The 23044-nt window shown below is 40.3% G+C and overlaps 3 protein-coding genes across 4 annotated transcripts; all 3 read left to right on the plus strand.

Moving 5' to 3' along the window:
- The first annotated feature begins 5442 nt into the window (after nucleotides 1-5442).
- Nucleotides 5443-11868, plus strand: LOC5501536 (short-chain collagen C4). Of its 2 annotated transcripts, XM_048722167.1 has the most exons (7): nucleotides 5443-5633; nucleotides 6646-6692; nucleotides 6884-6910; nucleotides 8092-8118; nucleotides 9081-9116; nucleotides 9258-9392; nucleotides 11251-11868. In XM_048722167.1, the coding sequence occupies exons 1-7, from the start codon at nucleotides 5458-5460 to the stop codon at nucleotides 11730-11732; spliced, it is 930 nt and encodes a 309-aa protein (XP_048578124.1). In that variant the 5' UTR covers nucleotides 5443-5457; the 3' UTR covers nucleotides 11733-11868. The 2 variants fall into 2 exon arrangements, with proteins under 2 accessions (XP_048578124.1, XP_048578125.1); XM_048722168.1 differs by lacking the exon at nucleotides 8092-8118.
- A 551-nt stretch (nucleotides 11869-12419) lies between these two features.
- Nucleotides 12420-16922, plus strand: LOC116608819 (cingulin-like protein 1). The gene is made up of 6 exons (XM_048722151.1): nucleotides 12420-12577; nucleotides 13291-13419; nucleotides 13902-14154; nucleotides 14853-15031; nucleotides 15418-15525; nucleotides 16438-16922. Exons 1-6 carry the CDS (start codon nucleotides 12566-12568, stop codon nucleotides 16666-16668), a joined length of 912 nt encoding a protein of 303 aa, XP_048578108.1. The 5' UTR covers nucleotides 12420-12565; the 3' UTR covers nucleotides 16669-16922.
- A 78-nt stretch (nucleotides 16923-17000) lies between these two features.
- On the plus strand, nucleotides 17001-22602 carry LOC116608813. Its single transcript, XM_048722152.1, has 7 exons — nucleotides 17001-17342; nucleotides 17664-17831; nucleotides 18401-18508; nucleotides 19118-19197; nucleotides 19537-19654; nucleotides 21291-21378; nucleotides 21820-22602. The coding sequence occupies exons 1-7, from the start codon at nucleotides 17046-17048 to the stop codon at nucleotides 21999-22001; spliced, it is 1041 nt and encodes a 346-aa protein (XP_048578109.1). The 5' UTR covers nucleotides 17001-17045; the 3' UTR covers nucleotides 22002-22602.
- Nucleotides 22603-23044: the final 442 nt, after the last annotated feature.

The following is a 23044-nucleotide window of genomic DNA, read 5'->3' on the forward strand; positions in this document are numbered from 1 at the left end:
ATCAGCATAGAGGAGACAGTTAAGTTTTGATGTATTATCGAGTTTTACTGGGTCGCACGATGAAGAGAATATTTCTGGAATATCATTGATAAAGATGTTGAAAAGGGTTGGGCTTAGGTTGCATCCCTGCTTCACCCCAACGTGAGAAGAAAAGGTAGGCGTTATACCCTGGTCTAGCTTAACTGATGATCTAACATCTGAATACATACTTTGTAAAAGGGTGATAAATCTTCCGCTACACCCTATTTTTATTAGTTTGTAAAGTAAACCCTCTCGTATGCTTTTTTAAAGTCGATAAAACACGTAAAAAGTGGTTTGTGGCTTGATTTATAAGAGTCAATTAGGGTTTTTAGTACTAATAAATGGTCGGTCGTGCGAAAGCCCTTTCTAAAACCGATATCTATTAAAGATTTTATATTTTTTCAGAAATTTTGTAAGGCGGCCGTTTATGATCAGTGTGAAAAACTTCCCGAGGCAGCTACTTATAGCGATTCCTCTATAGTTTCCCGGATCACATTTATCACCTGATTTGTGTAATGGTACAATATAACCCTTTGACCAGCTCTTAGGAAATACCCCCTGTGTTAGCACAGTTTTTTTGACATCTCAGTTGGTTGACATCTCGATCTACCTCACAAATGACTGGACCCGGGCCTTTCAGTTCACGGCCTTTTTCCCAAAGGTTGACCAAAATACCTCAAAATTACAGATTTGAGTTATTCGCGCGAACGCGTGTTTTATAGGGTCAATACGAACCACATACCATTTGGAAGATGAAAATATAAAGAATTGACAAAGTCTATCAACTCTGAAAGGTTATATGAACTTTAAGACCTGCAACGCCCGAAAGAGACTCTAAATGGATGTACTCCAAACCCCCATATATGGACGATGACGTCATGGACCCTTATAAAGCCAAGTTGTGCCAGGTTTTTCACCCTACAACATTGACATCAGTGTATTTATTAGTGAACGTCTATTCAATGGTTTTATCGAAGTTTAAGTAAAATTTTGAAAAATAACAGAAATTCCATATATGGTGTATGACGTCATCAATGCTAACCTACGAAACTCGTGATAATATTTAAAACTATATTGTATACTATCATTTTTAGAATCAGCGTACTCGATTTAGCACAAATCGCCTTAGAATTGCTCAAATAGACTTAACATAAGAGATTACCATATTTGGAAGATGACGTCATCTTTGATGACCGACTACACCATCTAAACGCAAAAATTGAGTTGCCAACATGAATTTTTCGAAATCAGCGTACTCGAAATAGTAATAGTAGCTATGTAGGCAAAAATAAAAGAGAAATGCCTGTAGGTTCACACTATGGGCTTTGAGGTCCCTGACTATTACATGTCTGGGATCTATTGCTGTCCATTTTCGAGCAAGCTGCAACTAGTACTATTCTATAGTTTGCCTGTGATAATATTTCATTTCGCAACGGCCTGATTGACAAGGATAAACAAAGTTGTGTTTTTGTTTCGAAACGGCCAGCTCAGCCTGCAGGCCGTCGCACCCTCTGATCTTCTGCCCGCCGAGGACAAATTTTTGTCCACTGTCTACTCGTGTCCGCACTTGTCTTTGGTCATAACCTGAAAGGTCCTGTCAACAACTATTCCTGTACAAACAGCTAAAAGTACTATAGTTTTCGGTTGAAAGCGGGTATTCGTACCAAAGCACCTGGGGTGGGTGGGTGGTGGTGGTGGTGGGGGGGGGGGGGGGTGTTAGGTGGATAGATAATATGGAAGGGAGGAAAATGTGGAACATATATGATGGCGTGGAATGGCAAGAATGGGGATGACAAAAACAAATATATAGAGTTACAAAATGGAAAGGTGGGATATTTCTTAGAGCTCTTCGAAATACTATAGTAGAAACTCCTAGTGATAATGATAATTAATTATACTATACTTGGTGTGTTATCACATCGAAAAGAAAAAAAGGAAAATGACATTTTTATGTACTATCAGCATGGATGTGTTCATATTTGATACTTTGTTCAGTAACCTGTATAGTATCTTTTATGCACACAAGAAAATAACTATGAAAATACATATGCATTAACGAGTTGGCTCACAAACCTTTGATTATTTTATGAAAGCTAATTTTTAAACTTAGTTAAGCAATGACAAATACGACAACTAGAAGTGAATTAAATTTAAAATAAAGAGTTATAGTGAATTTCCGAATAAGCGCCGCCCCGAATAACCGTCGCACAAGGGCGATTACTAGAGTACAAACGGTAACGCCTGTTTTGGAGCCCGCGCTGCATAACCGTTGGTTACTCCTAGTACATATGCTTTTGTTATAGTTGTGTTTTTATGGTAGAATAAAACTTTGTTAATATCATACATGTCACAACACAAATGTACATGCAATCCTTCAGGCATCGAAGTCAACCCTACGCGCAGGGTCTACTTGGAAAAAAAAGGGCACCGAACCCTTTTGAATTACTGCCACATCAATTCTTATATCGACAGCGAATTCAAAATTTGCAAGCGGAAAACCAGTGTATTGACCATAAATCATCATGTAGCCACAATTAATATGTGGCGTCTAATCATACCAAGAAAAATAGTATCATGGGATCTCAAACAATGATGCTGTACAGGTTGCACCTTTCACACCTCTGTGAAAGAATCGCCATGATATGTTGGTAGACATATAACAAAATTCTGAATTTATTGACACAGAATTAAAACCAAGTTTGAACAACAAAAGAGCCGAGGCATTCAACTAGAAAAAAACAGTACCATATATCATTGGAATCTCAAAAAATATGAGCTACGCCCTCTCCAAGATTCTATTTAAACAATATGTCGCTGTGCCTTCTGCTAAACGTATTCTTATTTTGTTACCACTTTGTTTATTTCTCCATATATATCTCTGTGGCTAATTTAGGTATAAAATATCGTGGCGCTTGGTGCATACTTGGTATAGCTACAGCTCTTGTCGTCGTTAGACGATAAGATTCTATTTTGTTTTTTTAATAATAATTATCCGATATTTTTCGCAGAAAAGGGAAATACATTATACAAATCCCTGTAGAGCCTTACTGCGGTTATATTGAGAGAGAAGGCGAGGAGTCATTTCTATCTGCACAGACAAAACTATTTTAAAAGGTAAGGTCTGAAAAAGAAGGAAAAGGAAAAGTGGAAAGTATAAAAACTATTTGTGGGTATTGGTGAGAGTGCTGTATTTTTATTTTCATGCACAACAGTTGTTGTGTAACAATATTTTGTTACATTTATATAGCACAATTATCAACTGGGGATTTTCAACTGCGCTGTACTATTCGATGCATCCGGGAATCACTGTTAACTAGTTTAATAAGTTTTAATCTCATCGAAAAGGAGGCAGCTAACCAATAAAAGGGGTGCCTTTCCCAATTCTCTAAAACCTTTCAAACCAAAATGGCACTATAGATTTAATGCCTCTTTTATGTTAGGAAAACCGCAGACCTTTTTGTAATTACGATTAGAAACATGACCACACATTTTTACTGTTTTTGTAGAAAAATGATGAAAAGCACAATGAACCTTTTTAAATCGTGAGTCCGCGAAGCGTAAGAACGACTTTTTGTCAGACCTCTTCTAATATCACAACTTTCTACCAATCAAAACGAACGTTATACATGCTAGCTTATGAGCTTTCATAGGTAGCCCAGGCTCAGGGCGAGTGTAGGTTTATTACAGAGTTTGTATGAGGGAACTGAGCTTGTTTACAGTTCTTCTTGAAATATATATATTCTGGTTAATTTTTTGCATGTTTTTTTGTTTTCGGTAAGTGAAAGACCTATGATGAGATAATGAAGCGTTGCACGAGCGACAAGAAAACATGGCCATATGAGAAAAACTACATATCTTATTTTGCAACCGCAGTCGGTCCAGTGCAGCATTTGCAGTGTGACTTGCTTTTGGAGGTGGCGAAAAACTCAAAACCAAACCCGGTTGCCTTGTGCCGATAATATACGCTCGTGTGAACATGAATTTTGTGGTGAAATTCACGTTTGGTTTTCAAATGAGCTAGACCCTGCCTGAGATCTGCAATTTGTTTGGGCCCTTGGCTTAGCAAGAAAAAGAGTAAACCGCTTCAGGACCACCCATACTTTTTTTCCCGTACACGACGAGTAACACAGACACAGAGAGATAAGTAATCAAAATTGTAAAACTAGAGGATAATTGTCCTTTTGATTGCTGAGATTTGGCAGAATGACAGAAAAAGCTAGCAATTCTTTTCTAAAAATAAAACAAACAAAAAATATTTGTTTTTTCCAAAAAAAATGCCGAAAAATGTTAAATCAAGAAAGATCAAATGTTCGGACTTGTCTCAATTTACACATATGCTTTATTGTAAATCGACATGGTAAAAATATCATGACATTCAATGACAGAGATAAAGATATTTTAAAGTAAGAAAACAAAATTTATCTTCATGGGAAGCCGGTCAAGTGTCGCGATTTGTAGGAGACGATTTTTATCAATTGTTTCAAACTACTTCCACTTTAGATTAGGCAATCAAGGTAAATACCTCGAGTCCCTTTATGAGTGTCTAGAGCAGGTTTAATTACGTCTTGAAGTAAACAGTGAGTCTCTAAAGCAGTTAGCAGATAATTCATATCAATCAGGTGTCTCGGGTCTCTTCGGGTCGCAAATATGAACACGAGTAAAAACAGCGAAATAAATCCAACCTGAAATGATTTCGCACCATTACTGGGTAGAAATTAAGGCTGTGGTAAAATATGCAGTAATGAAATCGCGAATCTGGCTTTCAACAGAACAAATAACATGTATCTGAGAGCTGGAATCTCAAAATCCAAGATGGCGGCCAGGAATTCTGGTAACTAAGCATTTCGGTGATGTAGGATGGCAGGCTAGATACTTCGTGTAAGAAAAAGGCCTATGAAAGGCCGGAATGAGTGCACTAAAGAAAGAGACACACAATGGCATATGGGCTTCCTGGTTATTGCGCAAGAATGCCCGTTGTTTGCCAGTTGCATTTGATAACTGGGATTCCACAGGTATCCCAATAATAAAGATTATTAGGGGTTTTGGAGTCACTTAAACCCTTCAACCCTTGGAGGTTATTTAGGTTACTTCTCGTTATCGTGTCGTGTCGGGTCCCGGGATCAGTTGGGGAATTTTGAGGTCCTGTACAGTAAACCGGCACATTTCGGCACTCACAAAGCCATAATAGAAGGCATTTCGGCAGTTGAAATCAGTACCACACGTAGCTATTTTCAGCACTCAGCACCTCTTAGGTCAGTACCACAAATATTTTGGTACCTCATAGCTCAAAATGGATTTAAAGCCATTTTGGTTTTTAGGGCCATAATGGTTCTTTTGATTTTTACAGTGTAGCAAGACACTAGAAGAGCATAGAAACTTCTGAAGGCTTTTACCGACACAAAGTCTAAATCTCTGACGAAGTTATCGCCGATCGATATGAAGACGCATCTCCTATCACATCTCGTTGTGCTGTGGTGCGTTACCCTCTGTGCTCTGGCATCAGGAAAGGAAATTCAAGACCAGGAACTAGGGACCAAGGACGAGCGGGACTATCAGTTGGAAAAGCGTGCAAGCGATGATCTCGAAAAACGTGTAAAAAAACTGGAGGAAAAGTGAGTAAATTTGACATTCGAAACCGAGTGTATGTTGCATTGAATTGTGACAGTTACTTGATTTTGTTCTTTTTCTTTTGGATTGGAATTGAAGACTGGGATTCCCTAGAATTTAAAAGAACATGTTCAGCCTTTGGTCAACAACACCATAAAACAGTGACATCTGAAGAAACAAACCACCCATTGCCGGCTTAGCTTACTAGGGGCAATTATTGTATTCAAAGTTAAAGTTAAAGGCCTATGAACCACGATCGAAAGTCGTCTTTTCGGTCAATGAAATACAACTGTATGAACAGTATATTATTTTGTGGCAGTGAGCGTTGCGTCTGGCGGCGTTTAGAGAACAATTTCCATTCACCGAATGTTACGTTTACCCTTTGTTCGTAATCATTCAATGTGGCAAGCGTAGCTGAAACATACAATAAACGATATATTTACCAAAATAAGTTGAAAAACTTAATTAATTCTCTGTTCGTAGATTAACATCATTGTTTTCAGGAAATTAATCGAGAATGCCCAAGGCTAAATATATATTTCTATCACATTAATAAATAACTATAATTAAATCATTCTTTTATTATTTGTTTGTCTGCCTTATGGCACACATATATTGCTTCAATTCAGGCCCTCACCCAGGATTTTTCCTGGGGGGTGGGGCGAAATCCGAAAAAATGGACCTAATTTTTCAGTGGGGGAGAGGGAGGGAGTTCTCTGATACAATTCTAAACAACTCCGAAAGAACAAAAAGGGATTTTTTATGCCTTTGCATTATCTTCACGGGACGTTTATAGTCGGATTTGGCTACATACCAGAGTGATCTAGCTTATGATTTTTAGTTTTAGTCTATTGAGAACCAAGAGTGGACTCCTAGCCGTTGTGGGGGGGGGGGGGGGGGAGGGGGGGTGGATGGGTGCGTTCGCACCCCTACACAACGGCCCCCTGCACACCCCTGGGTACAAGCCTGCAATTGCTTTATCTAGCTTAGCATTTTTCTCCATCATTTTTTTTTCAGAATCGATGCTCTTTTTAAAGGAGGGGTAACTGTCCCGTGGCTTAGAGGTAAGGTAGAGTCGTTGTCAGTTTATTATTGTTATTATTGTTTCAATACAACCTAACCCTAACGAAAAATTATCATTTTTAGTCGATTGGTTTGTTTTATTGGTTTGCATAGATCATATTGCCTGTTCTATGTTTCGCTGTTTTATTTTTATTCAGTTTTAGTTTTTTATTTCTCATTGAACTTCTTACAGGCAGGGATGGACGCGATGGAAAGCCAGGTGGGTAATAGATCACAACTAAAACAACATCAAAGTGGATCGCCTTCTTAGCTACAGTCACCAAGAAAATACCGATAAACACAAAACCAGCAGTTAGTACGACATGTTTCTTGGCTTTGCATTGTTGTTGATTCAGTGCGTTGCGTATGTATATCTTGTCTGCTTTCTTGACGCCTGGTACTTTTCGGCGCTCTCTCATTGGTTAGCGGTCTAACGGCCGCCGTAACTGCGAAATGGCTTCCGTCAACAACCAGTCGCGACTCGGAAACGAAAATCATAAGGTGCACGTGTGACTGAAAAACGAGTATAAAAGTGACATATTACAAAATGATATTGTTTTTTAAGTGAAATTATCGTGGAGTCCACGAGAAGTCCTTTTGAGTAGTCCTTATCCATCATTTGGCTGTTAGAACTTCAAAAATTGTTGAACTTACCGTCGTCACACGACATGGAGTCATGGTATTGGCCACCAGTTTGTTTTAGTCGAATTTATCGAAGGATTCTTTCCAACATAGATGATGTAATAGATGTCCTCGAGATTTTCATGATTCATGACATTATTTACAAACAACTCCTTGAATGAAAACGTTCCCCTGCTAGCAGAGAGATGAGAACGCTTTGCTTCAATCAATTTAATAAAAAAATCTCATGAAGAATGAGGGAGAGTTTGTCGTTTTCAAGAATATACTTCACAGGAGGAATTAAAGTGATCATTTCTAGCAACTGGATGAGTCTCGTGTATTTCTATTGTTGTCAGTATTGTGAAAAGCACATACTGTGAACTTGTCTCCCTCTGTGGAATTCATTAAACCCTGATGCCTAGCGTAAAAAGTAATATAGGCAATTAGGATTATTTCTTCATTCCTTAGCGCTCAAACCCTTTAACTCCTGAAGCATTCTTGATGCAATCTGACTAAAGTGGTCGGGAGTTCAGTCAGCACTATTATGACAAGTATCACCGGTATTAGGTTTTGCGTTAGTTATTACAATTTGCGGCTTACGGTGCAGTATTTTCAAATAAACGGTGGGTGGTAACAGGAACTCTTAGAAATCATTTTCTAAAAGAGCAATGATCATAATATTTCTTCTTTTTTTTTCGTTGAGATCGGTTTGGTTTATTTTCCCTTTCATTTGTTTTAATGTTTCGTCCTTATCATTGAAGTTTTTAATCTTTTTTTCAGGCAAGGATGGACGCGATGGAAAGCCAGGTGGGTAATAAACTAAAACCTGTGCGCCGACGTGCATTTGAGCCCCTGTTTCGTGACAGGCATTAAAAAAAAAAACACACACACACACACATTTGAAATTATTATGACAATTACAAGTATCACCGGTATTACATTTTGAGTTATTATTACATTTTGCGGGGTGCGGAGCAAGATTTTAAAATAAATGATAAAGGCAGTTTTATGATTGTACTAAGTAAAGTAAACATCTTTGATTACCCATGATCCACAGGTAGAGATGGAAAGGACGGTAAACCAGGAGTGAGCGATTCCTGGTTAGGAGGACGTGCACTGCGGCGCTCGCCGTATCGCTTGATACTTTACCCAGACCATATTTAAGACTCCATTGTCAGGTCAGAATATTTTTTTAAAGTTTTACGATTTTATTTCGTAGTAAAGTGAACGGCTTATTTCAATCCCATATGTTTACTGTAAACCATGGCACACACAACGTAACGTGAACCACTATTATTTATTCATACACACAGTGAGCTTGGGGTACCTGTGGTTGAGGCTGGGCCGTTTTTTTGGGGGGGACATTTTAAGGCTGAATATGTTCTTTAACGATGTTCTTAAATTTTAGTGTATATAAGAAAATAATACCCAATGAATTATTAGGAAGAGAATTACACTAATGATCAATAGCAATAATAAGGTTGTTATACTATGAGCACAATTTCATTCTGCAATTTAGAACGCATCAGGGCTTAGGCTCGATTTCCACATGGTTTCTGTGAGCCCGCAGTATGTTAGTAGGCTCTATGAGGCCTAGCGACGGCTGGTAATCGAGCCTAATGAGGGCTAAAAAAAGTCTCAGCAGTGCTATCTGAGCCTCGGCATGTTCTTAAAATTAGATGAAATCTCAGGCTGGACGTTTTTATAAAAAAAAGGGTTCTTATATTGTATCCAGTAGGATAATGTTTTCAATTACCCATAATCCACAGGTAGAGATGGAAAGGACGGTAAACCAGGAGTGAACGGTGAGTGCTAATAACTCTTTAGAAATTAGTCTCTAAGCAATGATCATAATATTTCTTCTTCTATTCTCGATGAGATTTAGTTTCCTGTTCTATGAAGATACTCTCAATTTGCTTGCATTAATTTTTATTGATATCTTCAAGGCCCTAAAGGAGCGCCCGGTGCTCAGGGAGGGACTGGTGCGAGGGGTCCCCCCGGTCCCAGGGGGTCCTCTGGTGTACAGTACGTGCGATGGGGGAAGACCTCGTGCCCACGCTCTGCGCGGCTTGTCTACAAAGGTGAGATCTTCGTCCTGTTCGCTAGTCTGCTAACAGCGACTACTAAGCAGACTACCTGTGTTGAAGAAATAGAGCTTTATTTATTTAAACAAAAAACGAATAATAACAAGTCTTGGAAATATAAAAAGAGCAACATTTCAAATATACTGGAATTTTGATATTGATTGTAAAGTTACAAATGTCACGTGACTTATCATACTTCGCTTTCCGCGCATGTAGAATAATAGTAAGGCTGTTAAGGGTGTTGGGACATATCTCGTTACTTAGACACTGTCCCCACGTATACGTTTTCGTTTGAAAACGCAACCTTTTTGCTCCGTTTTTAAAAAGATCCGCGTCCCCACGAAGCGTTTTCATTTTTATACTACCCGTCCCCACGAAAACGCAAAAACGATACGAAAACGATAACAAGTTCTACAGCGCATGCGTACTCGCGCGCCAAGTGGACTGGATCTGAGTTATCACGCCATCGTTTTCGAAAGGTTCCGTTTTAGTCCGTCCCCAAAGCCCTGAAAGGGTATCGTTTTCAAATTGTTCCACTCTGGATACCGTTTTCAAACCGTTCCGTTTTTGGTACATATCAGTCAATCTTGTTTTAAAAACTGTCGTTTTTCGAGCTTGCTCGGTCATTTCCTTATAAGGCCTTACATATCATATTTGGGAGTCCGCTTCAATCATTTTTATCTCTTTTTATCGCTCTAGAGCTTTGTTAATCGAGAATTTTCAGGTAAACTTGCAGGAATTTGTGTTTACTACGATTTTGCTGGCAGCCATCTTGGAAATGGAGCCTAGTCCCTAACGTTTTAGAATATCTCAGTTCTCCCGCGCGCACGCCCCAGGCTCTTGAAGACCATTTAGAAAAACGACAACCATTGATTGATATAAACGTTTTTGCGTTTCCGTGTGGACGATACCCGTACCGTAACAAAAAAAAGCTGCGTTTTCAAACGAAAACGGATACGTCGGGACGGGGTCTTAGCGATCCGGTTGTTAGGCGCGCGCGAGATCATCCGGGAACTTTACACTTTCAGGTGGTAAAATCAATTGGCTTAAAAAACAAACGCCTGAAATTGTCGAGAAAAACGTAATAAACAGCTAATAACATAAAATAAAAATGGGCAAGCATGATTTTTCTTTTAGAAGCACCTACTTCGCGGTTTGAAGTGCTACTTTGAGCAAGAAAAGAGTTGTTTCAATGCATATTTCACTGTTAAAAAGCGGGAAACGTCGATATTTTGGTAACAAAATTCTATCACAACATCTGCCTTAGTTACCACGCTTCACAAAATTCAATTGCGCATGCGTAGATAATTTTAATTCCGGTTTGCGTTTTCAACTCTACAATCTTTGATAAGAACTGAAGGGTCGCGATTTTTTGAGAGAGCATATTCACCTAGTTGCCGTCTACAAAACTACGAATCGATTTCCCGATATTTTGAAAATTTAAGAAGTTATTTAAATAACAGTGGAAAAATAAAAAAGGAAGTTGTGCGAAAATTTTATTTTTCAGCTGAATCCAAAACGTATAAGTAACTTTTTAAGCACCCTCATAAATAATGTTAAAAAGCTACATGGCTTAACAGATACTTCAACATCTAAGATGTTTTCTATTGTGACGTCATCACATGGCGTCATCACCTGATGACATCTTCAACATTTTGATGTTCATAAACAGTGCCCTGCTTAAATATATCCTATTTCACCAATGTTTGGCGGACTTATAGCGTCTGGAAGTTTTCCCAGCAACGGCCTCAGAGTATTGTCCCAACACCCAAGGTTGCTTCGTGAAAAAGAACTCGCATGGGGCAAGTGAGCCGTGTTTGCCATGTCATATACTATAAGTTCAAATACCTCTTAGGCCGTGTTGGCGGGGAGCACTTTACCCACTCTGGCGGTGCGGCGCAGTACGTGTGTCTCCCCGAGAAACCCCAGTACATAAACTACACCCCAGGGCATCAAAACAGCGGCAACATGTACGGCACCGAGTATGAAGTCAATCAACGCAGCCCCTTCACACGTGGAAAATCCCTACATGACCACGATGTCCCGTGCGCCGTGTGTTACGTCCCGTCCCGCAGCACCCAGCTCATGATACCCGCAGTCGCCCGCTGTCCCGCGGGGTGGTCCCGCGAGTACTATGGCTACCTGATGACGTCGTATTACGGTCACAAGCACTCAAGTCAGTTCGTGTGCGTGGATCACGATGCCGAATATATCCCGGGTAGTGGCGCTAATCTTAACGGAGCACTGCTGTACCCCGTGGAAGGGGTGTGTGGGTCACTACCGTGTCCCCCGTATGTAGCAGGGCGTGAGCTGACATGCGTAGTCTGCACCAAGTGATTCTTCTAATTCTTGTATGACTGACGGAATAATAGTAAAATAACTGTAACTTGTTGGGTAAACACACTGTTCTTCTTGTTCCACATCTGTTGTATGACTGATTGAATGATAAATAAAGGAAAAAAGATGAAGCGCATACGAGGTGTTTCTCGTTTTGAATGCGACTTATTTGGTGAGCAGATGTGCAAATGGATATTAGAAATCTGAGTACAGGGTTGCTGCCCACGTTTGGTTATGAGGGGGGTGGGGTCTATTGCTTCTCACGTTTGTAGAAAAATGGATAGCGTTGGATAACACCCTTTTAAAAGCGATATGAAACCGCTTGGTAAATTATTGGCAACTTCATCTTACAAGATGACAAAATTAAGACCTTGACATCCCCATTTAGTTAGCTTTAACCCATTGACCCATTTTTGAGCTGAATTTACGAAAATTTAACGAAAACAGATAACTCCCTCTTATTTTGACTTTTTTCACAGCCCGTCAAAGTGAAACACCGCTGCACCTAGTCAGCGGTATCCAAGCTTTTTAACAGTGCATTGCGGACCCATCTCTAATCCCTCATCGTTGTGCTGAAGCCAGCACAATTTGATGGTTGCTTGTATTTTTCAATCAAAAATACAGCTATGAGCATATCGGGAATGTGCTGTGCTTATGGATGTTTGCAAGAACTTGCTTTTTACTTACTTTCACCTGCTTGCCACTTTTTGTTCTGGTTTCAGAGTAAAACGAAACAGGACAATGAAATTAAGACTTTGAAGGAAAGATTAGCATCCAAGGAGCTTGAACTAATAGAGTTAAGAGAGAAGTTGACGAAGTCTGAGGAAGAAAAAATGGCCACTTTGGTAAATATCAGGGCGTTTCCTAACACTGCGAATGGAGCAACACAGGGTTGAACATCTTGTTTCTATTGCTTCTCTTAGTTTTTTCTAGTCATAGATTGACATCTTTTTCGATGATAAATCTGCGACCACTTGATATCTTAAGTCAATCTTCTCGCCGCCTTTCTATACCAATTCAGCTTTTGATTTCTTCATCCTTGATTCTTTACTTGAACAGCACGACATGACTGAAAAACATGACGTGTCGCGTCAAATAAGCCCATTTCACATCGAATAAGGCGGAGAATTTCTCTGAGTACTTAGTAACTTATAGCAAACAAAATATTAAAGTGCGACATTTTTTAAATTGATGCGACTTTTTGTAAAGTGTCATTAAAATTTGAGCTTTTCGTCCCTGAGCTGATACACAGGGCAATGATGATCAAGGAACAATTTTCTTTAAAAAGCCAAAATCTGGTTATGTGCACTTCGGCCTCACGTTATTTGTGTTTTGAAAATAAGTCCGTAATACAAGGAACCTATAGCCATTGTATGAAATTGTGTCTTCTCTCTCTATCTGGAATTGCGCGTTTTCCAGGTTTTTCCGTCATCTCGAACAGCACTGATACTAGAGCCACGGCGGTGATGTTAAAGCATAGCCGTTGCCCTAAAGCTCAGTGGATCCCAATTTTTTTTTCTATTTCGGTTAATAACACATATTCCTCTTCTTATATCAGGGTAAAGCTCAACAAGAGGGTGATATCAAAAGTCTGATGGAGAAAATAGCGTCGAAGGAAGCAGAACTCAGAGAACTAGGAGAAAAATTAACGAAATCTGAGCAAGAAAAGTCAGACGAGCTTGGCAAGGTACTGTACGTCCGAAAGAGTCGCAAAAGACAATCGCTGCCTTTTTTCTGACTTTAAATTTAGGATTCCAGTGTTTTTTTCAGGTTCTCTTGGCTTTGCAGGCCACTTCCCTGGGTTGTTCTCGTGTCACACACATGCCAAAAAACTATTTCCCTTTAGCCCTGTTTTACCCATGTCGAGGTTTTTTTTTTTTTCGGCCAAAGGGTTGCTGTTGTTGCTGCTGCTGTTCTCTAGCCAGAGAACAAATTTTTGACAATTTGTTTTTCAAACCTCGACAACTTGTCCTTAATTACGTGTCCTTATTATACATGTTAATATTTTTAGAATATGTATCGGGCATTTTGTCGGGATAATAACTGATAACTGCCCTTAATAACATGGTGTCCTTAGAGCCTGGTTTCTCTGTCTTCAATAACGAGGTGTCCATTTAAAGCGGTTGTACTATGTAATATTGATCGGTTCATTATTTGGACTGTTATAAGGTATGGGAGACAATGACTGAGCTACAATCAGTAATTGAGGATCGCGGAAAATCTATCGACAAGCTTGAAAAAGAGTTGAAAGACCAAGAGGCGAAACACAACAGACAGAAGAACACTCTCGAGCAGACGGTCGCTAAGATGAAGGAAGTGATGGAGAGGAAGGGAGGAGACGCGAACAAAGTCAACGCTAGGGTCGCTGAGCTCGAGAAAGAGCTAAAGGAAAAGACGAAGAGCGCCGAGAAGCTCGTCAAAGGTGCGTGCGGTGATCATACTTAGTACAGAAGACATTCTTCTGACCTTGACATATTTTTTTGTATAAGGAACCGTTCGTTTTTTTAAAGGGGGCGTCGACTGGGCGAAAAAAGGAGGGGCCTTGAAGTTTTTTTTATATATAAAAGATCGGGGGAGCATGAGTTTTAAAAGTATAATAGAGAAAGAGGAAGCTAATACGGAAGGAGGAAGGTTAAAAAAAATCAGATTTTTAAAAAGAGGAGACCTGAATAATAATGAAGATTCGAATAACGCTTTACCCACCGCTCTGCCATTTTTTGAATGATAGAAGGTCCCTTGGTGATACACTCGGACATAGCGGTCATTCTCATAAAAAAGGCAGCCTACAGGAAACCTCCATTATCGCTCACCTGAAATGATGTTTCCTAAGTTGGCAAAGTGTTACGCTAATCCTAAGGAGATTCCCCACCCTACTTTGAAAATTTCCTTTCCTTAAAGAATGTCGATCACCCACTAATCATTGGAAATACAGCGATTTATTCGCAAGAAAACATAAAAATAACAATCTATGAATGAAGTCTAATATGTTATTGACGATATTTGATTGAAAATATCTCGGTTAATGGCTTGAATTAGCCGATGGAAGTGAATGCTTTGTGTTGCTCGCCATTGAGCGGGAGCAAAAAATGGCGGCATGATTGGCCTTCTTTAATATCCTAGCGTCGGAGAAACGTGAAAAGGAAGTCGATGCGCTGAAACGCGCGCTTCAAGACCAGGACCAGGTAATGGAGGAACAACAAGATGCACTGACCGAGCGACAGCTGGAGATAGAGTCCCTCACAGAGGAGTTGCGTACACTTAAGGACCAGAACACATCCACAAATTCTCTCTCCGCCGAGGTAAGTATGCAATGCTAGGACATCAAAAAATGGTTAAGCATTTCTAAGGAGTTTCTAGAGGTTAGTTGCCTAGACTGGGATAGGAAATACGTCGTCGTAAAAGACTAGAACATTTACTACGTCTCTAGAAGTAAGTTTCCTAGGCTGGGAAAGGATAGTCGGCATGGAAGGCTTAAAGGCCTTTAAGGAATCTCTATTATCCCGCGGAGGTGCGTATCTAAGGCTGGGAAAGGAAATACGTTGTCAAGGAGGTTTTGAACGCGCAAAGGTAATTTTGCGTGTCTTTGATATTAGTTACACGCCCTCAACCATAACCCTAAACCCCCTTGACTAAAAGTCACCATGTATGACGATATTCTTACTAATGTTGCGTTTCCACATGCCAGATTCGCCGACTAGAAGGCACGCTATCCGTTTACATCGAGGAAAAGGACCAGCTACAGCGGGAGCTCGATGCGCTCAGGAAGACAGAGGCGGGAATCGAGGTGTCAAAGGTATGAATCCTTGTGGAATATAAAGCTGTTTCATTCGTTGTTATTGCAAGTAGGGGCGAGCATTTATTGACATTTCTTATTCATTTTGAATATTTTCGCTTCGGGGACAGACGTGTATGTTTATGTGATCTACTGATATAGATCGTACTACGCAACTTGCATTAGCTACGCACGTGACTTTGGTTGCAAAAAATGCAAAAACCTTAGCTTAAAGGAGGAGCGTCACGGTAACTCGCAAGACGGGAAGCCTGTGTACTATTTTTGAAAGTAGCCGAGATAATACTCGAACAGAGAGAATGACATATATTTAATTTGTGTTAACATATGCAATAAATAAACCTTGCACTGAAAGTCTTACCAATGATATTATTCTTGTCAGCATTGAATATTCGGTTACCCTTCTAATAAAGATACTGAGTACTCGCTTCGATCCAAACTCGTGCCTGATTTGACTCACAAAAGTGATCGCTGGACCTCCGCTCGCTTGCTAAACCTCACAAACGACTCCAAATTTCATTTCACTTATTTTTTTATCAGAATACGATTATCCTTAAAAATAAAACGCTAGCTAATAAGAAAAAAGACATTTTTTGTAACAGAAACTTGGATTTAGCTTTCGGATGGGCAGTAAAACAGAGAATTTTGAAGATTTATCAACGGCACTTTTCCCCCTTCTCAGAGATCGATCCGGGCTATACGTTTCGGAAGGCTAGAAAAGGCGTGACGCTTCTCCTTTAAAAACACTACAGTCTTCGTAACTTTTAGTGTTCTTTTGTAAGGATGGAAAATACATTTACTAGATAAGGTTGAGAACCAAACTTCGCAAACTTGGATCAAAGTGAATCTGCAAGGATTGAATGAATGAAGAATACCTTGGTATGTCCTCTATAGCTAACAACGACTTCCTCCCAGGTGGAGATCAGTCGAGATTACGAGATTGAGAAAAGTGAGATCTTGGTAAAGCTGGAGCAGAAGGAAGGAGTGATCGCCAAGATGAAGACCCAGCAGAAGAGCTCCGACTCGGCCGCCGCCAAGGAGAAACGGCTGCTTAAACAGCAGTTAAAGGAGAAAGAATTCGAGATCAACAAACTCAACGAGAACTTGGAAAAGGTTAGGATCGATAGTTGTTGTTTTTTCTGGTGACACACTCGTCACGTGACTGTAGCCTTGAGCTTTTATTGGTCCATGGCATGCAACTGTTACTGACTTGAGCACATAATGGTAACAAGGTATACCCTTTTCCGTAGTTTGGATGAGTATTGAAAATGACCTTAATTGGAGCAATGCCTCTGTATTGGTCTCTTTTCCATTCTTTGCTAGAGTTTAAAGTTATGGTAAAGGTGATAAGGTGGGATATGGTTAAACAATTGCCGTAGCAAGTTTTTGAAACTATGATCTAAAAATGAAGGGGTGGAGGTTTCAGTCGTGCATCTTTCTTCTTCTTGTCTCCAAGACTTGCATGATTTTTGAAGACCAAGAAGACCGAGTACGAGAACAAACTAGAGTCAGTGCGGAGAGAGATGCAGGTGGAGCACGAACGCGAACTCGCGCGCGTACGCGAGAGTCACGCGCGTGGAAACGCGATACACGAGAAGGATAAGGAAAGGAAATTGGACATAAAGGTAGAGTCAGTGCGGAGAGAAATGCAGGCAGAGAACGAACCCGAACTCGCGCGCGTACGCGAGAGCCACTCGCGTGAAAACGCGACACACGTGAAGAATGAGGAAAGGAAATTGGACACAGAGGAAGGGCAAGTGACAGTACCTCAGTCGCCAGGCGAAGACAAGAAGCTGGTCGTTCAGGTTGAGAAACTACCGGTGAGTCTGTGAACAGCCCTGTCACGCAACTACCTTCTCATGCAAATGTCTTGTCACGCAAATGACTTGTCGCACAAATAATGGCGTTATGCCTTGCCAACCAAATGCCTTTAACGTTTTGTCACGAAATTATATACTCGTGTACACATCGCCATGCAAGTACCTTATCACCATCGCAAAAATCTGGTAACGCTAGCTTTACCACACTAACACCCGCTCACACAAGCGACAACATAACAGTGATTTACTACTTTTCTTCTAAAAACAACCATAGTGTACCGCTTCTGTTAATTCATTCAAACACTATTGGGATGATTTCAGTCGGATGTGAAGACTAAAGTTCAGCCACTCAAGAAGACTGGAGAGATGAAGACTGAAGGAATTGAAGAGCCGGCAAGTACCGGGCCCATGAGACGCCTCGCCAAGCGCAGACCTGCCAAGAACCGCACTTCAGACGAGTCCACCACTTCCGAGGATAGCTCTACTCAGGTGAGTTGGTCCCTGTTATTACCAATAACTTGGACCTGCTGACTCGAACCTGCCGATAACTCGAACCAAATGATAACTCTGACGTACTAATAACTCGCTAAAATGTGCAAAGTAAGAGAAAACTGCCAATGGATGTTAGCGATAACTAGTTTGCCTTCACAATATAAGATTATTAACAAAAATAAGGATTTTGACGAGCTATGAAACATTTTCCCTATCCTACCGAGGCCGGGAAGTGTAATTTTCTTACTAATCTTCACACATTTTCGAATTTCATTGTTCTGCCGTCGCATCAATGCTCAAGGGTTGTAAACATCCCGATAAAAGCTCCTATTTTCATCACGAGCGATTTTACGAAGCCTCTAGGATAAACGCACCCATTCCGTGTTAAATTTAATTTCAAAACATTGACAGGAAGTACCAAACACTCTCTACCGGAAACACTTTAGCACTGCTAGAATTCGTCGGATTTCGGATTCAAGACTTCAAGCTTCTACATGAGCCTTCCTAATGGTTAGCGGTCCTCTGCATGAGAGTTAATGCCAATCGCCTCTTATCGTTTTGTCTAGGATCGCATTGAGATAGACGTTACTCCCATCATGGGACGTAGACGAACTCGCGCCGCCACAAAGGGCTCAAGAAAACGCCGAAGTAGCAGCGAGCTCTCCCTTGCCGAGGTGAGTCACGCAATGATGTGTCACGCGTCTCGCTATGGTGCGTCACGCAACATTATGGGTGTGTATATTGTGATGTTTCAAGCGTAACACTACGTTTTGTTTTGATTTGGTCACACTTTCTTGTCACGCATAGAATATTTGTTACTGTAAACCAATTTTCAAAACCGAATTTACCAGGGCGAAGTTTCCATAGATACTTTGCCGCGTTTGTATGTTGTTGTTTTTACCTTTTTCGTTTTTGTTTTTGTTTTGGAGGATTATCTGTACTCATATTTTTATTGATTTTTTTTTTCGTGATCAAGGCCCGGTTTTTCATGTTAGCGGGGTTCTACTTTTACTTACTCTACTTCTTCCTGTGATCAAAGCAAAGTTATTCGTATTAGCGAGATCCTACAATTTCTCATCTTGTTCTTCTTTCTGTGATCAAAGCGGATTTGTTCGTGTTAGTGAGGTCCCACTCTTTCTCGTGTTGTCCTTTCTGTGATCAAAGGAAAGTTGTTCGTGTTAGCGAGGTTGTGCTGTACGCATCTTGTCCTTCTTTTCAGTGATCGATGCGCAGCTGTTCGTAATAGAGAGGTTCTACCGTACTTATCCATCCTTTCTTCTCAGATCAAAGCGCAGTTGTCCGCCGCCAAGTGCCGTAGGATGGACACAGATGACGAGACTCCTGGGTCTGTCTCCCGCTCTGTGTAAGTCAATTTCTTAATAATAATCACATAAAAAGCACGGACGTGGCCTAGTGGCTAACACGTTGAGCGTGTAAGGGAGCTAACTGACTTGCGAGTGACTATTTGCTACCACACAAGCAGGTAAGAAGACAATAAAGGCTGTTACTCACTAGGAGGCAAGCGTAAGCGCAAAACAAGTGAAAATCGGTCAAACACAAGCGGAAGAAAATCAAGCAGTTGCGTTCTCTTGCGCTTGCACTTGCGTTCCTGTGAGGATCGGAAAGTGCGCTACGCTTGCACTTACGTCCAAGTGAAAGCCAATCTTTAACAAAGCCATTATTTATTTATTTATTTTTATAGTCGAACCCGCTCCACCGCGGGTAGGACGAGCTCTGTGGTCAAATCACGACCGAGTACAGCACGAAAAACATCCACGCTCGTCACGCCTGGCAAGCCTCCCCTCCCTCTAACTCCAAAGGTGAGACGTGAAACTGATATACGCTAAGAATGCTACAAGGTGAGACCTGGTACTGATATACGCTAAGAATGCTACAAGGTGAGACGTGGTACTGATATACGCTAAGAATGCTATAAGGTGAGACGTGGTACTGATATACGCTAAGAATGCTACAAGGTGAGACGTGGTACTGATATACGCTAATGATGCTACAAGGTGAGACGTGGTACTGATATACGCTAAGAATGCTTCAAGGTGAGACGTGGTACTGATATACGCTAAGGATGCTACAAGGTGAGACGTGGTACTGATATACGCTAAGAATGCTACAAGGTGAGACGTGGTACTGATATACGCTAAGGATGCTACAAGGTGAGACGTGGTACTGATATATGCTAAGAATGCTACAAGGTGAGACGTGGTACTGATATACGCTAAGAATGCTACAAGGTGAGACCTGGTACTGATATACGCTAAGAATGCTACAAGGTGAGACGTGGTACTGATATACGCTAAGAATGCTATAAGGTGAGACGTGGTACTGATATACGCTAAGAATGCTACAAGGTGAGACGTGGTATTGATATACGCTAAGAATGCTACAAGGTGAGACGTGGTACTGATATACGCTAAGAATGCTACAAGGTGAGACGTGGTACTGATATACGCTAAGAATGCTACAAGGTGAGACCTGGTACTGATACACGCTAAGAATGCTACAAGGTGAGACGTGGTACTGATATACGCTAAGAAGGCTACAAGGTGAGACGTGGTATTGATATACGCTAAGAATGCTACAAGGTGAGACGTGGTACTGATATACGCTAAGAATGCTACAAGGTGAGACGTGGTACTGATATACACTAAGAATGCTACAAAGTGGAACGTGGTACTGATATACGCTAAGAATGCTACAAGGTGAGACGTGGTACTGATATACGCTAAGAATGCTACAATGTGAGACGTGGTACTGATATACGCTAAGAATGCTACAAGGTGAGACGTAGTACTGTTATACGCTAAGAATGCTTACAACGTCACTCTGTACTGATATACACTAAGAATGCTACAAGGTGAGACGTAGTACTGTTATACGCTAAGAATGCTTACAACGTCACTCTGTACTGATATACACTAAGAATGCTACAAGGTGAGACGTGGTACTGATATACGCTAAGAATGCTACAAGGTGAGACGTGGTACTGATATACACTAAGAATGCTACAAAGTGGAACGTGGTACTGATATACGCTAAGAATGCTACAAGGTGAGACGTGGTACTGATATACGCTAAAAATGCTACAAGGTGAGACGTGGTACTGATATACGCTAAGAATGCTACAAGGTGAGACGTAGTACTGTTATACGCTAAGAATGCTTACAACGTCACTCTGTACTGATATACACTAAGAATGCTACAAGGTGAGACGTAGTACTGTTATACGCTAAGAATGCTTACAACGTCACTCTGTACTGATATACGCTAAGAATGCTACAAGGTGAGACGTGATACTGGTATACGCTAAGAATGCTTACAAGGTCAGTCTTATTTCTGACGCTTAAAATACAAGTACTAGTTTTCCAATATTAGTTTTCCATGAAGGTTAGAAAGGCGTCACTGATAGTCGAGGTTTTTAAACAAGGCTCTTTATTTCAGAATGAGAGCAGCTCTTTAAGTCTTGCAGAGCACCAGTCCGCGAAGAAGAAGAAGAAAGGTTTCTTCGGCAAGCTTTTCGACTCCGCCGGTGAGTCCTGCCAGAAGCACATTAAGAATTTGGTTTTATTTTGTATAGTAATTTAGTAGAAACTGGTTAATATTGAGAATAAAGAAAGGACACATGAATTGCTCTCAATAGAACCGGATACCGTTCTTTGTTTTTTTAAGCCGCCATTTTGTCTTGGCAGTGATGTTAGTATATGTGAGATTATGTTGATGATAATGATGATAATGATACGTTATGGTTTGTAATATGATGATGATGATTGATTGATTGATTGATTATGTTGATGATAATGATACGTTATGATTTGTAATATGATAATGATGATGATGATGATTGATTATGGTGATGATGATGAAAAAATATGTTATGATTTGTAATAATGATAATTATAGTGATAATTTTATTATGTAATGATAGTGATGTAGATGGTGATGATAACAATGATTATATATTTTCTTCTAGGCGGCGAAAACTCCCCTCCCCGAGTTCCGCCATCAGGGAAGAAGAGAAAGCTTCTAAAGAAAGACATATCCGGTCCCATGGACACATTCTCCCCGACGCCCGTCAGAGGCTCAGTCAGCGAGGCGAGCAAAGATGACCCTGCTAGACGATTAATCACTCGACAATTGCGCTCAAGAAAATAATAAGAGAAATCAGCATATAAGTGAGGTGTCCTTTTATAATTTACAAAAAAAGTCTGGATTATTTTAATCGGAACTTTTCCAAACAATCGTAATAGCTGATAATATAGTTGCAACTATAACGCTATTTGAAACCCACTACCATCAGTTCACAGAAAATGTCTGGATCTTTTTGATTGGGAATTTTCCAAACAATCATGATAGCTGTTAATATAGTTACAACTATAACGGGTCTGATTGTTTAAGATAGTGTTCTGGGGAATACATCTTCACCAGCGGAAAATAATAGAAAACGCTATTTTTAAAAAGAGGAAGGGGGGGTTAGTTAGCAAACTAGATTATATGTTGTTGTTGTTTGCATATTTGTAAGACATTTGAAATATGTTTTCGTGAACCCAAAAGAATGTGTTGTGTCATTGGGGAACAAAAACAAGTTGTTAATACGTTCCTTGTCACCGTGCTGAACTTTATAGAAAAGAAACATCGTTTAGATGAATCAGGAATGTATTGTAAATACAAAGTTGAAAATTGGAAAATAAATGTAGAGAAATATACTGTTGTAGCGGTTTTGATAAGCAGTATAATGAAATGAGTTATTCATTTTGTTACGCTCATCTTAAAATAATCAAATCTCAGCAGCCTAGCCCCAGGCGTTTTTACCGGGTTTCCTGTGCTCGGTGACGAACCTTGAGGTAGCTTGGGGGCTGGGACGAGCTCACCCACAGAACGGGGAGATGGTTTCCTGTGACGTCACAACTCTTACCATACACAGGAAACCCAATAAAAACGCCTGGGACTAGGCTTATCAAATCTCCTTTATTTCGTTTCAACAAGGGCTCTTCTTTCGTCCCTGCGATCGGTATAAAACACAGCTCGATTAATTTAAAGCCGCATTGTCACCAGTTTACTTCCGGAGGTCCGTCTGAAACGTCAAAAGAATCTATTAGAATCCGCGCTGTAAAACGGGCCATCCGCTGTAAATTATCAGTCCTCGAAGAAATTTCCAAAAGACACACTGCTTTTAAAATTTTGAAATATTTTCCTCA

This window comes from Nematostella vectensis, chromosome 14 (assembly GCF_932526225.1).
Source record: "Nematostella vectensis chromosome 14, jaNemVect1.1, whole genome shotgun sequence".
Taxonomy (NCBI): domain Eukaryota; kingdom Metazoa; phylum Cnidaria; class Anthozoa; order Actiniaria; family Edwardsiidae; genus Nematostella; species Nematostella vectensis.